Here is a 16,478-nt window from a genome sequence, read left to right on the forward strand (position 1 = left end):
GTTTTAAAATTTAACAGGCAATCAAGAATGCGTGCCAGGCAGGACACGAAAGTAGGTATACAAAGTGGCTGTACCAAGCTAGGAAGTGTTTCCACTTCTGCAAGTTTTCCTTGTTGAGGGTTTTAAGCTATTAAGCAGTACTGTTTATCACTGAGGAGCGGTCTTGTTCTATACCAGAGAGCCATTTAGCAGGCTGTTCTTGAGGTGAAGTGCCAAGAGGTTGGAGAGGGTGATGGATCTTGACTCCTCAGTGAGAAGATCTGCTGCTACCAGGAGGGGGAGAAGCAGCTGTCAAGACATGCACACATGCTCTGGTAACCACACCTCTCTCTGCCACAGCAGTGCTATGAGGATGGCTACTAATTTCTCCTGTTTCAATTTGTTTAGGACCTTGAGCAGTAATGGCCTTGAGGGATAAGTGTATAGCAACATTCGAGGCCAAGGGATGACTAGAGCATCTCCTGTTGATTTGCGGCTGTGCCCTCCTCTTGAACAGAATCATCTACACTTTGTATTGGATGGTGTCGCAGAGATAGCCATCTCCAGATCAATCAAGGTAAAACATATCCTTCAGAATATGTTGCTGTTCAGCTCCCACTCAGGACGGAGATGAAATGCCAGCAGAGGGAGTCCGCCACTGCATTCTGCAGTCCTGGTAGATAAACTGCTGATATCTATTTGTGGTTGATATACAGCAATTATATTCTGATGGGGCAGCCCCTGATGTGGGTCAGGAAGTGCTGGCAAGCATAACAGACCACTCTGAGCTTGATAAGATGAAGGATCACTTCCTTCAGAGTTCATTTGTCCTGAGCTGTGAAGTTCTGAAAGTGCACATCATTGGGAGGCATCTGTAGTGATGATCCTCATGGGATGAGGATGCAAGAACAAAGTGCCATACACACCTTTTGTGGATCCTTCCACCAATTCAGAGAATCGAGGACCCTTCGAGGTACGGACACCCATTTGGACAGACTGTGCATGGTGTAGACCAGGGACAGGCAAACTTTTTGGCCTGAGGGCCACATCAGGTTTCCAAAATTGTATGGAGGGCCGGTTAGGGGAGGCTGTGTCCCCCCAACAGCCAGGCGTGACCCAGCCCCCGCCTCCTATCTGACCCTCCCGCTTCTTGCCCCCTGATGGATCCCCTGGGACTCCTGCCCCATCCAATCCCCCTCACCATTCCTGACTGTCCTCCCCAGGACCCCTGCCCCATCCAACCCCCCTGTTCCCCATCCTCTGACCTCCCCGACCCCACCTTTGAACTCCCCTGTCTTCTATCCAACCCCCCCCCCCGCTCCCTTACGGCGCTGCCTGGAGCGCTGACGGCTGGCAGCACTACAACCATGCTGCCCAGAGCCACAGGTCAGGCTGCAGCTCTGCAACTGCGCTGCCCGGCTGCCCAGAGCATTGCACCGGCAGCACGGCACGCTGAGGCTGCGGGGAAGGGGGGAGGGAGGGGCCAGGAGCTACAGCCTCCTGGGCCAGGAGCTCAGGGGCCGGGCAGGAGGGTCCCGCAGACTGGATGTGGCCCGCGGGCCGTAGTTTGCCCACCTCTGGTGTAGCCCATTCTCAATCAGGTTCAAAGACACCAGGAGTGTAGTCCTGCTAAGAGTGCCACAAAACGTACAGACTGCCATATGGCTCAGGAGTTGGAGGAAAGCCCTTGCTGCGGTTTGTGGGCTCTGTTGTATTTAATCCAGCCTTGTGTTTAAACTGAATTGTTTGGCAACGCCAATTAAAGGAGTAAACTGTTGTATATACACTGACCCCTTACAGGGGCAATTGACCTCTAGTATCTCAACTGTCCAGTGGAGTGCTGGACAGTGCAGAACACACATTTTGGCGGGGTGGGGGTGGGGGAGGAGAGTGGGACTGGGAGTGTGTTGCGGTCACCCTGCAAGTGGCAAGCAAAGCTAGTGGAAGCCAGAGTGTTGACTAGAGCATGCTGGCAGCTAAACACAGACATTCACCTTGTTACTAGCATGCTGTTTGGCTGTTGGTGAGGAGCCCAAGTTGGGAGTTACAGCAGCAAAGCATTATGAGGCACACAAGGTTACAGAGCAGGTGGTGACAACCCCAGAATCTGACAGAAGCATAATAGTCTTGTCCAGGAGGGAGAAAGGTGATGCTGCTTCTTCTCCTGATGGCTCCTGTTCATCTGATTCCTCCTACAGAACAGGATCCTAGGACAGCAGTTGTTGCTTTTGACGTGTCCTCTTACATGATGGGACCCTGTAGAGCTGGTCGCTATAAAGGACCAATAAGAACATTGAAGAGGGACATAAGGGAAGGGGACAGGATCCCAGGCTTGTTCTTGCCAGGTTTGCTGGGTATATGTCCAGCAGGGAGTATCTTCATCAGGCTGCACTGCAATGAGGAAGGCTGAAATGGGAAAACAGAAGGGCTTGTATAGACACCTCATAATCAGATGAGTTGTCATGTACCAAGTCCATTGGAGGGGCAAGTGGTGCTGGTACTGGCAGTCGAGTGGGTCTAATGGGAGACCAGAGGGGATCTAACAACTACACAGGAACTGGAGGTTGAATCTGCTTGGTAGTGAGATGGTACCAGAGAATGTGTCAATCAGAAATGCCTCTCAGTAACCACAACGGGTTTGTGTGGAATCAGACTGCATTGATCCCTGATGGTAGGTCAAATCAGTACAAGAGAAGGTCTCTTGATACCCTTGAACAACGGTGACTCAGGTTCTTCCAGGATCCAAAGATCCTTGTGGAAAAAGGAGTCTGGACAGTACTGGGTATTCCAGAGAAGGACCCCAAGCATTAGTACATTGGGTGATACTGGAGATGGTACTGAAGTACAATCTGTGTGCTCTTCTCTGCTGGCTAGGGAAGGTGGTACCAATGACATTTTTGGCTTAACCTTAGAGTCACTGTGCTTCAGAAGCACTGGGTGCAGTGCTGACTTCAGTGCCACTGCAGTTTAACAGACAGCTTCTCGGTACATGGCATGGTTCTCTCGTTGATGATGAATCAGGGGTCAGTGGTACCCTTGTCAGGACACAAGGTCTCCCAAGATCCAGACCGAAAGGGTAACTTTCCCCTTCTCTTATCCTATTCCTCAGAACAGTCTGCATGCTTCTTATGGATCCCTCGGGTCTTTGCTTACCACAGCAGCAGTGATTCAGCTGCAGGGGCTCTATGAGCAACTGAATCCAATTTACAGAGAGGTGACTTCAACCCCCTACGTCTCAGGGAACACTCCATTAACAGGAGTTTTACCTTGTCCCTCAGTTTTTCAGATGTAATTTTAAGTGGATTTTATATGGGGGGGCGGGGTGTGTGTGAAGGGAGAGCTCAAGTGTCCATCACTGTTGGGGAAAAAGACCTGTGACAGGTCTGACAGGGTTGGAAGCCAAGGATTTTGGGCATAATCCCTTACTTGAAGCTTTGGTTTAAGGTCTGAGTTTTAAAGGCCCAGAGCAGAACAAAACAAAAAAACAAAAAAGAGAAAGGGTAACCCCCACTCCCCAAAAAGCACAAAATGTGCTAAGTAACAGAAAAAGAAATACAAGATCTAAAATAATAAGAAAAAATAAGCAAAAGAGGTGGCAAACCACGCAGCTAGCTAAGGGACGCTGATGTTCCATCTAGAGCAGTGGTTCTTAACCTGGGGTGCACACATGTCTATGAGACATGCCAGATTTTTTTAGAAGGTAAATCATTGAAAACACAAATTAAGCACAGGCACGTAAGTACAACTACTTTGTTTCATCAAACCTATGTATTTAACATTATACATTTTTTAACGATTACTGTAATATACAAACAAAAATATATCTAGGTTTAAAGAACTGACCTACTTCAACCGTTTTTGAGAAGGGGTGCGAGAACATACTTTGAGAACCAAAGGGGCGCAGGCTGTAGTAAAGGTTAAGAACCACTGATCTAGAGCCATAGGTGGCTGAGAAGGAACTGAAATTGTGGTAGGTCTGCCCTTCCCCCCACATATGCTCATATCAGAAAATGAGGATGTCTCGGGCACAGACAAAGACTCTGCTGATGAAAACTCCAATCTTGAAGTGGAACACCCATAAGGACACAATTTGAAGGAAAACTAAACTTTCAGAAACTATATTTGATGTAGCAAATCTTCCAGCTTTTTAGAAACCAGTATATTGCTTTGACAAGATATATGAAGTCAGGATTTCTACTGAATTAAACCCAGCTAAAGGGAACAAACTGACAGCTTTTGCCATCTCAACCATCTTGTACTTCCTACGTCAGAGAAACAAAGTTCCAGTAGATTGTTTAAATGCTTTCAAGAATAGTTTTGTATAAAACAACTTTTCTAAAAGTGATTTAATTTGCTGTTGGAGATTTCAAGAACAGTTCTCTTGCAACTTATGCTTGTTCTTCATACTGGACAAAATGTACTAGGAGTGCATTTTTTAATATTAAAAAACAGGCAGTTGAGTGGTTTTCTAGATAAAAATCAAACTGCAATATTTCATTTACGGGGAAAACTAATGTCCCTTGGAAAGTGACCTTCAATGGCAACACCAGTTTTCTAATATTGTGGATTTAAAAGTAAAGCTTGTTGCCCATTGTTAAACTTACCTTGTGAGTACATGCACTGAAATTAAACAGAAACCATTTTAAAGCTCATTGAAGAAATGTAATAAAAATATGGGTATATTTTAACTTCCAAGAGTATTCCCAATTTCTACCCAAATATCAGATTTTTGTCAACATAGTCAACATATAATGCATAAATGCACTTTCTAGAATGGAGAAGAGACAGTAGGAGGAGGTTTTTTGTTTTTTGGTTTTTTTTAAAAGATGGTAATTATAAATTGTCTGGCAATGCTGTTACTCTAATTTCTGAATTAAAGTATCTCTTTCAAAAATAGTGAGAAGAATAAATTCAACCCAAATAACCAATATGTCAACTAGGTTTTTACATACACAAAAGCAGAAACAATTCTTAGAAAATATCCCACCACAACATCTAGTAAGTAAGCAGATCGCTTTATGAACTTTTGGACCTCAATCTAAGGTCTTTAAAGTGCTGTTACTTACATTTTTCACCATCTTAGCTTGTTCATTAATGGCTTCTAGAGGAACGTTAGTTGCTCCAATCTGCTGAGTGATACCACCTGCTTCACCATCTTGTACATGAGTATGACGGAGCTATAAAACCAAAGCAATAAAGGGAGTACTGAATACACAGGGAAAACAATGGAAATGGGAACCTGCTTACAGAAGGGAATTTAAAATCATATCCTGGAAGTGTCATTAATTATTTCCTTTGGGGGGGGAGAGAGAATGTGTTTAAACTATGTCTATTTAAGAGTAACAGCTATGTTAGTCTGTATTCGCAGAAAGAAAAGGAGTACTTGTAGCACCTTAGAGACTAACCAATTTATTTGAGCATAATAAATATGCTCAAAGAAAGCTTATGCTCAAATAAATTGGTTAGTCTCTAAGGTGCCACAAGTACTCCTTTTCTTTTTATGTCTATTTAGGAAGTTGTAACACGTGTAAGAACATAAGGATGGCCACACTGAGTCAGATAAATGGTCCATCTAGTCCAGTATCTTGACTTCCGACAGTGGCCAGTGCCAGAGGAAGTGCTTCAGAGGAAATTAACAAAATAGGAAATCATCAAGTGATCCATCCCGTCATCCACTCCGAGCTTCTGGCAGTCAGAGGTTTAGGAAGACCCAGACCATGGGGTTGCATCTCTGACCATCTTGGCTAATAGCCATTGATGGACCTATCCTCCATGAACTTCTCATTCTTTTTTGAACCCAGTTATACTTTTGGCCTTCACAAACAAGTTCCACGTACTGACTGTGAAGTACTTCCGTATGTTTGTTTTAAACCTGATGCCTATTAATTTAATCTGATGACCCCTGGCTCTTATGTGATATGAAGAGGCAAATAATTACTTATTCACTTTTTCCACACCATTCGTGTTTTTATAGACTCTCTCTTTTCTAAACTGAGCAGTCCCAGTCTTTTTAATCTCTCCTCATGTGGAAGCTGTTCCATACCCTTAATTCTTTTTGTTGCCCTTCTCTGTACCTTTTCCAATTCTAATATATCTTTTTTGAAATGGGGCTACCACAACTGCACACAGTACTGAAGGTGTGGTGGTACCATGGATTTATATAGGGGCATGATTATATTCTGTTTTATTACCTATCCCTTTCCTAATAGTTCCTAACATTGCTTGCTTTTTTTAATGCCACTGCACATTGAGCAGATGTTTTCAGACAACTATTCATGATTACCCCAAAAATCTCTTTCTTGAGTGGTAACAGCTAATTTAGAAAACATTTAGCATGAATAGCTGGGATTATTTTTTCCAATGTGCGTTACACTTATCAGCATTGAATTTCATTCGCCATTTTCCTTTCCAATCACCCAGTTTTGTGAGATCCCTTTGTAACTCTTCAAAATCTGCTTTGGAGTTAACTATCTTGAGTAATTTTGCATCTCATCTGCAAATTTTGCCACCTCACTATTTACCCCCTTTTCCAGATCATTTATGAACACACTGAACAGCACAGGTCGCAGTACAGATCCTTGGAGGACCTGCAATTTACATCTCTCCGTTGTGAAAAATGATCACTTATTTCTACTCGTTTCCTGTCTTTTAACAAGTTACTGATCCATGACAGGATCTTCCCTCTTAGCCCAGGACTGCTTATTTTGCTTAAGAGCCTTTGGTGAGGGACCTTTTCAAAGGCTCTCTGGAAGTCCAAGTACGCTATATCCACTGGATCACCCTTGTCCACATGCTTGTTGACCCCCTTACAGATTTCTAATAAGATTGGTGAGGCATGATTCCCCTTTACAAAAGCTGTGTTGACTCTTCCCCAACATATTGTGTTCATCTGTGTGTCTGATAATTCTGTTTTTCACTATAGTTTCAACCAATTTGCCTGGTACTGAAGTTAGGCTTACTGGCCTGCAATTGCCAGGATCACTTCTGGAACCTTTAAAAAAAAACAAAACAAAACAACCAACATTACATTAGCTACGATCCAAGAAATCTGGTACAGAGGCCGATTAAAGCAATAGGTTATATATCACAGTTCTGCAGTTTCCTATGTGAGATCCTTCAGAACTTTGGGGTGAATACCATCTGGATTCTGGTGACTTAATACTGTTTATCAATTTGTTATTCTAAAACCTATTGGACACCTCAATCTGGGACAATGCCTCAGATTTGTGACAAAAAGAATGGCTCACATGTGGGAATCTCCCTCACATCCTCTACAGTGAAGCCCAATGCAAAGAATTCATTTAACTTCTCTGCAACAGCTTTGTCTTCTCTGAATGCACCTTTAGCACCTTGATCATCTAGTGGCCCTACTGGTGTTCGGCAGGGTTCCTACTTCTGATCTACTTCATAAATTGCTGCTAGTCTTTGTGTCTTTTGCTAGTTGCTCTTCAAATTTTCTTGCCCTGCCTAATTATATTTTCACACTTTACTTGCCAAAGTTTATGCTCCTTTATTTTCTACACTAGGATTCGACTTTAAATTTTTAAAGGATGCCTTTTTGCTGCTGTTATTTAGCCATAGTGGCATTTTTTGGGTTCTCACACTCTTTTTATTATTTTATTTGGGGTATATATTTAGTTTGAGCCTTGACTGTGGTGTTTTTAAAAACTGACAGGTTTCAGAGTAACAGCCGTGTTAGTCTGTCTTTGCAAAAAGAAAAGGAGTACTTGTGGCACTTTAGAGACTAAATAAATTGGTTAGTCTCTAAGGTGCCACAAGTACTCCTTTTCTTTTTTTAAAAATTGTTTTCTGTACAGCTTGCATGCATTTCACTCTTGTGACTGTTCATTTCCATTTAACTAGCTTCCTTGTTTTTGTGAAGTGCCCCTTTTTGAAGTTAAATGCTACTGTGGTGGGTTTCTTTGACATTTCCCCCCTGCAAGGATGTCAAAGTAATTACATTATGATCACTATTACTGAGTGGTTCAGATATATACACTCTTGGATCAGAGCCTAACCATGTAATGATTATTGTATAGTCTCTGAAATTTACAACAGTAACCTTTTGTTTAGAGGAACATTATACAGTAACATAATCCTGGGCCCTCTAATAGGGCGTTGCCATATTATAGAATGAGTATATTTACAATAATCATGACAAGTCATTTCTTGTGATTTTATTGAACGGAGTGGAATCTCTGATTACACATTTAACAAACCAGGCATGTCCATCAAATGCGAATATTAAAAAAAAATTGACAAGTGTGGTGGATTTTTTTTTGCAGGTGAAAGTTTTACTGGGTACATTAATTTTTCCATAACCACCAACCTCCCTCCCGAGTTGGACTACTTTTATTTTTCCAGCAGAAGGCTATCAGAAGTCTAGCTGCTAACTAGCAGACAGATTAATTCTTCATTTCGTTTTGTGTGATCATTTCTGCTAGGAAGCCCCAGCAGAATTCCAAAAGGATCATCTGACAATAAATATCAAATAATTTGTAATATTTGGTTAGGAATTGCAGCATCCCAGTGCTCTAATGACTGACCATAAAAGCATAAAATCTCCTCTTCACCACAATTTTTCCAACATTTATCTCTATTCATTCTCTCTATTTTTTAACCTGACTGGTATAAAATACCACTGAAACATCATCTTAACTAAGTTTTCCCTTTATTGCACTCTATATCGAGGTTGCTGGTACTCTTCCAGAGCAAACCCCATTCCTCTGGGGTAATCTGTCTATCCAGGTCCCTTTCTCAGCGTGTCATATATGAACTTTTTTGGTTAGGAAAGTTATCTTGAATTGTATTTTTATAAGCATTATAGGATTACAATAAGTTATTTCAAGCAGTAGTAGTTACATTACACTATGACAAATCAGCTATCACAGAAACTTGATAATGAAGATCCATCCCACTGCATCTTACCTTATCTAGAATTTTGGTCTTTCCTGTGTCTACGTGCCCAAGTACACAGATTACCGGTGCTCTTAGCTTTTCAGTGTTTACATTTTTGTTATTTTCAATACGCCGTTTCTAATAGGAGAATAAGACATGTTCAAAAGTAGAGATTAACATTTAAAGTATTACAAAAAGCAAGTGGAGATTTACCTAATGTTGCCAGCAGCACCTTAAGGGAAAAGCTGGCTGGGGTTTTGCACTCCCTCTCCAAGGTTTACTAAATACAACACTTCCATGACCATTCAATTTCCAGGGAGGGTTGGGGGGTATGCAGATTATATGGACAGAAATTTTTCTAGTCCAAGTACAAATTTCATGGTATGCATCTGGATTCAATACATGTTGGGCTCGGTTGTTTATCTCCAAGCAGAACATTTGAGGTCCTGAGATTTGCAATAAGGTTAGCTCGTCCTTTTGCCCAGCTTTTTGGTGCAGTTTAAAGATCAGAATTAAAGGTTAGCATCTTGGGAATCCAGGTCTAATTAAATTGACTGAGCTGTCTCAGTTAGATGGCTTTCATCAGATTGGTAACACTCTCAGTTCGCAATTTAAAAAGCAACAGTTTCAAGTAAGAATAACTAGTATGATAACTTATTTCATCTGCTAAAGTATGGGTTTGTTGGAGATGTATAGCAAAAGGTGTGCTTTGGGACAGGTAATAAGGCTTGTAGGTTGTTTTACTATGCATACATTTCAAAATTTCCTTACCTGTTGAAACCAATTCCTAGGCATGCATTAATGAAAGTTAGAGTTTCTAAATGTGCAATATGCCGAAGAAGGGGAAAAAGAGCCAATGCGAAATGTCAGTAATTGGAGAAAAAAAAAAAAAAAAAAAAAACACAAACTAATAGCGTTGAAATGCTTCATTAAAATTCTAATAGCATTTACAAAGGATGGAGCAGACAGTGATGATGCCACATACTTCCACCCTTTAAGGATGCTTTCCTCTGAAAAAAGGGTACTTTTTAGCCTTATAGAATGCAAGGAGTATAGCTTCTGTCTGCTCATACAACCCCTGTACTGTGGTTTTAAGTCAAGATAGATCTAAGTCTGCTAAATGCATTCATAAAAAAGAAGCTGTATTAAGTACGGTTACTTTTTGCATAAAAATTATTTGTAAGTCTGTAGAGCACTGACAATAAGTTCATTGCAGACCACTATGGACACTTGCACGAATATATTGTTTGCAGTGTTGTTATAGCCATGTCTGTCTCAGGATATGAGAGACAAGGTGAGTGAGGTAATATCCTTTATAGGACCAACTTCTGTTGGCGAAAGAGACAAGCTTTCGAGTTTACACAGACCTGAAAAAGAGCTCTGTAAGCTCAAAAGCTTGTCTCTTTCACCAATAGAAGTGGTCCTATAAAAGATATTACTTTACCCACTCAGATTAAAAATAATACTGTGTCATAACTGCTAAGCTAATTTAGTCAAGTATGGTTGAACGTCCACTAAAATCCAAGAGTTTTCATGCCACACAGATAAGCTTCTCAAGACAAAGTGTGTCTAGATACCTCAATTCTCCGCTTAGCTTTATCGTAAACAAGCTCTTCTTTTGTACGATCATCATCAGAATCGTATTCCGAATCGGAGCTTATTTCTTTGCTTGGCTTTTTCTCTACCAATTGTTTTCCAACAGCTTGAGACTCCGTTTCTCTCTCATCTGAAGTCTTTTCATCTTCATCTTCACTTCCCTCACTTTCTCCCTCTTCAGACTCTTCACTCTCTTCCTCCTCCTCCTCCTCCTCCTCTTCCTCATCTTCCTCTTCCACTTCATTGTGTTCCTTGACTTCAATGTGGACAGGTTTTCCCTCTGGCAAGAGGAGAGATAAAACTGAAGTAAAATACTCTGTCAAGATCACATCCCCAAAAACCACCATAAAGAGAAGTAGTAACTGAGATCAGGTTTCATTGTATAAACAGAACATGGACTAATTTTGGTTTAATCCATGTGAAGGAATAAGTCAGCTGCACTAAGTATGGGAATAAACTTCTAAATTTAGAGCCAGTCAAAGCAGCATATGTGAAAAATCAAAACAAAGCACTGCAATACAGTCAGTGCACCCACCAAGAATGATCCCTACTGACCTAAGGAGCCCTTTCCCAAATATCTGGAGGAATAAGATAGCTCAATTCAATTACATACCACGCACTTCACTTATAAATACACATACAGTCAATGCAGACAAGAACTACTCCTGGGGCAATTCCGCACCACTGTGCATGCGTAGAATTTATGTCCCCCCCCACAGATTTCTTTGCTTCCCCGCAGAAAAATGACTGACCGAGAAGCAAAGGGAAGCCACAAGAGTGGTCACACGACCCTCCCCAGCAGTATGTTTTGGGTGCCCGGGGCAGCTGGCAGAGAGGTAAGTCAGTCACTGAGGGGTGGGGGTGAGACTGGGGAAAACCAGTGGCTCCTACCCTGCGTCGGGCTCAGCTGCTAGTTCTGGCGGGGCAGAATGTGACTTCCTCTTTTCCTGCACAGCGTCTGAGTCTGAGTCAGACCCACCCCCGGACTTCTCCCCCAGCTGCAGGAAGCTCCGCAAACTTCCCCCTCCCCTGTTTTCTGCACCCATTGTTCCTCAACTGCAGGAGGAGGGATCCCTGTACAGAGAGCTACTCCCCCATTCACCCAACCCCCGTGCATCTAGACCCCCCTCATACCCAGACCCTCCTGCCGAGCCTCACCCCCTGGCATTTAGAACCTCCCCCTGGATCAGCCCCATTCCCCCTACACCTAGACACCCCATCAATCCTCCCATACCCTAATCCCCACCCCACCGAGCCCCAAACAGCTGCACTTGGATCCACACCCTATTGAGCCCCTCTTCCCGAGCATCTGGACCTCCCTACTGAGCCCCCCCCCCACACCCCCTACTGAGCCCCAACCACCTTCATTTGGATCCCCTATAGAGTGCCATTACTGTTACACCCAGAATCCCCCAACAAGCCCCCAAGCACCCAGATCCCTCCTGTACCCTGATCCCCCACTGAGCTGCCCGCACCCAGATTGCCCCACACAGAACCCTCTCAATTCACACCTGGATCCCCCCCACACAAAGCCCCTCCACACTTGGATCCTGCCTTGCTGAGCCTTCCTGTCCACACCTGGCTTGGAGAGGCAGGGCCCTGGGGTGTTTCTGGAGCAGGCCTGGTTCTTGCGCTGTGTCAAGGTTGGAACTGCACAGTGATCTCCCACCTTTGTGCAGCCTGTGCTCCCCAATGCCATGCTGGAGTCTCCACATTTGACAAATTTCCCACAATTTTAAAATACTGTGTGCAGAATTTTTAATTTTTTGGCGCAGAATGTCCTCAGGAGTAAAGAACTAACACTCCAAATCTAACAAGTTCCATTTGGAGTCAATCAATTTTTCATTAGAAAGATGCTTTTGAAAGTTTCTATAACTCAAGGAATTTGTAATTAGTGTAGAAGGGACTACATCTTTATAAACATTGTCAAGACTAAAACATTTTAAAGATAGTTTAAAGAAAACATATATTTTCCAGTAGAATGCCCCAGTAAAGGGAGGTTTCTTATCAGTTACAATTTCTTTGAAAGACACTTATGTGTATTCATACTTGTGGAATATGGAACTCCCCCTTGGAGATGAACTACAGAGCTCTCTTCAAAAGCTGTGTCTGCTGAAGGGGTGTGTAAGTGTACTCGTGACACTGACATTTGAAGTCTGAGGCCGTATAAGGGAGTGCACCCCCAACCCTCTTAGTTCCTTCGCTTAAACCAGAGTCCTAAGTACATAAAGAAATCTCAGACAGAGGAGGTGGTAGGCAGGAAGTGTGGATACACAGAGGAGACTTAGAGCAACTGTTACTAGCAAGCAACCTCTTTCTTCAGGGTCCTCTGAGCTTTCCTACTCATGAGAGAAAAGCAAATAGTACTGACCAGAAGGAATCTGGGTGAGGAGTTTATCCCAAGCTATGCACTGTTGAACCATTCTCCCAAACAGACCACTGGATCATGAAGTATAAAGAGCAGTGCCTGGAGGTGGGACGCACCAAATTTTACATTGCTCTACGTAACTCCACTAGGGAATTGTGCTTAACATATTCCACACAAGCTGCAGTGTCTCTAGTCAAATAAGTCCTCAACCCTGTAAGATACTGGTCCTTTGAGTTCCATATAACCCAGATAATCTGTGTAGAAACAGGCTCTCCCTGACAGTTTTACCCACATGCCTGTCTAATGGGTTTTGTTTACCTGAGGGAAAAGACAAAGGGCTCTTTTTTCATATAAAGTAGGACAATTTATTTCCCCTCAGCGGGCACAGGGTCGGTTCATGAGCCACAAATAGCTCTTTAATGTGGCTCTTGGTAGCACATGATATTAAACCACTGTGATTTAACTATTAACCAGTCTATGTTATTACCCAATCAGGATGCTTTTACTATGTTATTAACCAACTGTAATTGATAAAATAGCCAACTCGGTCAGTCATTTTGCAAACGTAAATATTTTCCCTGTCATACTGTTTAAATATGACTATATAGTACTATAGTCAATGAAACAATGAATTCACACTACTGTGGCTCTTTTGGGTAATGCTGATTGCTAATTTGGCTCCTGAACCTCTGAGGTCTGAGTATCATTGGTCTAAGAACACAAGAGGAAAACATACTGGCTAAGGTGGAAGCCAGATATCACTTAAGATAGGAAGCTATCATGGAGGTCTAAGCACTACTTTCTTTGGGCACTACTGCACAGGGAGGAGTAATCACTAGAGTTCAACTCTTCTCACTGATGTGGTTGCTCTAAGGAATGCTGTTTTCTAAAGGAACATCCCTGAGAGATTCAAAGGGAGACGCCTCCCCCCTGCCCAACTTGGTGAGCAATAAATTGAAATCTAAGGAATGTGAATGTTTCTCTTGCTGGGGAAGTTATTAGTAAATCCTTTAAAAATCTGGCTACTGTAGGGTGGGAATATACTATTGTATCTCCACTGGCTGGCAACTGGCTAAGAAAACAGTAAAGTGGACTTTCAGAGAGACTAACAAGACCTTGGGACTGGAGGTACAACAAACAGTCCAGTACCACAAGGATGCCTGCCTTTGATGGAGTACGACTCTTACTGCTAAGACCACATCTTTAGGGGCTAACCGAAGGATTTAGGTATCACAGCTGAGAGGCAGGGGCTCCCCTTCTGCTCTCTCCAGTGAAAGAACTGGGATAGTTGGGGCTATGCTCCCTTTGTGCCCTCAGATGGTAAATATCATCATCAGGCACTTAAACACCCCAGCCTACCTCACCCGCAACAGATGCGGCTTTGAAGAGGGTCCCACAACTTGTTGCCAAGGGGTGCCACAGCCCCCAAAAGAAAACAAGAATTAATAGCTGTGGTTTGACTGGGACTGCTTTGGATGCTGGGAATTGTTTCCCAGTATAAAGCCTCTGCCAATGTCCCCAGGACTGGGCAGCTGAAGGCAACTCAGTAATTGCTGCATATATCACTTCTCCAGCTGCTCAGGTAACATGTGAACAGCTCGTTGCTATCCTGCTGACTGCCCACAAATATGCCAGTTCAATGCACCAAGCCAGCCACTTCATAGCGATTCTCAGTGGGAGCTCAAGATAGCTACTTCCACTGAAGCACAGAGCCCCAATGTAGGTTCCCAGGAAGATGTACTCTACACTGGTGAAAAGGTAGCCAGGTTGGGAGAATTCTGTATTTGGCAGAATCCTTCCTTCTAGATGGGAAACAAGAGAGCAATGCTACAGGGCAGAGCAAGACAGACATGATTCTTTCATTATTTATCCACAGTGGAACAGCTTCAATAGGAGAGTGAGGGAGATTCACATCAGAATCCCATAGCTCAGGGGTAAGGGCACTCACTCACCTGAGAGGTGTCAGATACCAGTTCAAATCCCTTCTCCTGCTCAGGCAGAAGGGGAACTTGAACTGGGGGTGTCTCATGCCCCAGGTGAGCACACTAACCACTAGGCTAAAAATTCTGAAGGTCATCCTCCTCCTCTCCCATTCCTGGCCTTCTTGCAAAAACAGTGTAAGCGCCTAACACCAAGAGAGGGTCTGCAACTGAGAATCTCAAGCAAAGGGAGGCATCTCCCTGAAGCCTGGACTTAGGACCCTATCTCCGAGAGGGGGCAGGGTTTAGTACACATCCCTAAGCTTGGCACCTCCCACTGGGTACCTCAGACAAGGAGCCACCAAGCTTTTGTGAATCCCATTGTGAGGTACCTGTCCATCCCCATTCATTGTATAGGGACCCTAGGCACCAAACTCACTCAGGGTTTGTGAATCACAGTTATTTTCCAGGCACAAAGACAATCAGTGTCCCCACATTTAAGTTGCTTTGTGAATCTAGACCTAAATCCCCTCACCACCACCACACACACCAATGTCTATGAAGACATTAACTGGACAGGATTTTGAATAATTTCTAAAAGTTGTCAATCATGATAAAAATCTTAAACTCACACCCTATCCACAGTTGCTTTATCTTTCATCTCCTTTTCTCCTGGCGTGGGGGAGGGAAGGACAGGAGGAAGAGAGACTAAGGTTGCACCCCATTATGCTTTATGGAAATATGCTTATGATTGTAAATAGGACATAACTGGAATATGTTTTATGCTAGATATGTCATGTAACATATCTCTGCAAAGGTTATGATCTACTGGATATATTCATCCTATTTGGATGCATTCATGCATCATTTTTGTATTCAAAGTTCTGAATATTGGCTATGTACTTGTTTGATTTTAAGTAGCCTCAGTGAAGCAGCAGTTGGTCAGCTTCTTAAGACTATTCTCAGTAAGTGCCCAATCAAGAAACACTTAAGCTAACAATGAACTCTGGGAGACACCAATCCACATCTGAGCTTTCTTGGGAATGTGTCATCCTGTAAGGAACTGAGTCGTGCATGGACATGTGACTTGCCCAGGTGACTCCAAAAACTCCATCTTGGAGCTGGATTCTGCATAGAAAAGGGGAAGGGGTTTCCACCCACAAGAGAGAGACTATATAAGTCCCTGGGGAAACCCCTCCATTTTGTCTTCAGCTGGCACAAAAAGATAGCCTCTCCACCCCAAGGAGATGCCTGAAAGAAACTGGAACAAAGGACAGTAACTACAGGGTTGTGAGTGATTGCTGGACCCAGACTAGGAGGAAGCCTAGTCTGTAAAAGAGCCTTATTTGAACATCTGAAGGTGAGATTTACCTGCATTTAGTTTTTTCTTATTATGCTTAGACTTATGTGTTTTATTTTATTTTGTTTGGTAATTTACCTTGTTCTGTCGGTTATTACTTGGAACCACTTAAATACTACTTTTTGTATTTAATAAAATCACTTTTTACTTATTAACCAACCCAGAGTATGTACTAATACCTGGGGGGTGGGGGGGGCAAACAACTGTGCATCTCTCTATCAATGTTACAGAGGGCAATCAGTTTATGAGTTTATATAAAGGTAAAGCTTATACAAGGTAAAACAGATTTAATTGCGGTTTGGACCCCATTGGGCGCTGGGTATCTGAGTGCTGGAGCCAGGAGCACTTCTTAAGCTGT

The 16,478-nt window shown here is 43.0% G+C and overlaps 1 protein-coding gene across 1 annotated transcript in view; it reads right to left on the reverse strand.

The window, feature by feature from the left end:
* Nucleotides 1-16,478, reverse strand: part of EIF5B (eukaryotic translation initiation factor 5B) — a 67,337-nt gene that overhangs the window by 21,668 nt on the left and 29,191 nt on the right. Inside the window, exons 10-12 of the mRNA XM_084646236.1 lie at nt 10,455-10,753; nt 8,908-9,015; nt 5,046-5,156 (exon numbers count right to left, since the gene is read on the reverse strand). Of these exons, the coding sequence (XP_084502362.1) occupies nt 5,046-5,156; nt 8,908-9,015; nt 10,455-10,753 (518 nt within the window). The remainder of the gene's footprint in view (nt 1-5,045; nt 5,157-8,907; nt 9,016-10,454; nt 10,754-16,478) is intronic.

The sequence above is a fragment of the Lepidochelys olivacea genome (genome assembly GCF_965140295.1).
Source record: "Lepidochelys olivacea isolate rLepOli2 genome assembly, chromosome: 1".
Classification (NCBI taxonomy): domain Eukaryota; kingdom Metazoa; phylum Chordata; order Testudines; family Cheloniidae; genus Lepidochelys; species Lepidochelys olivacea.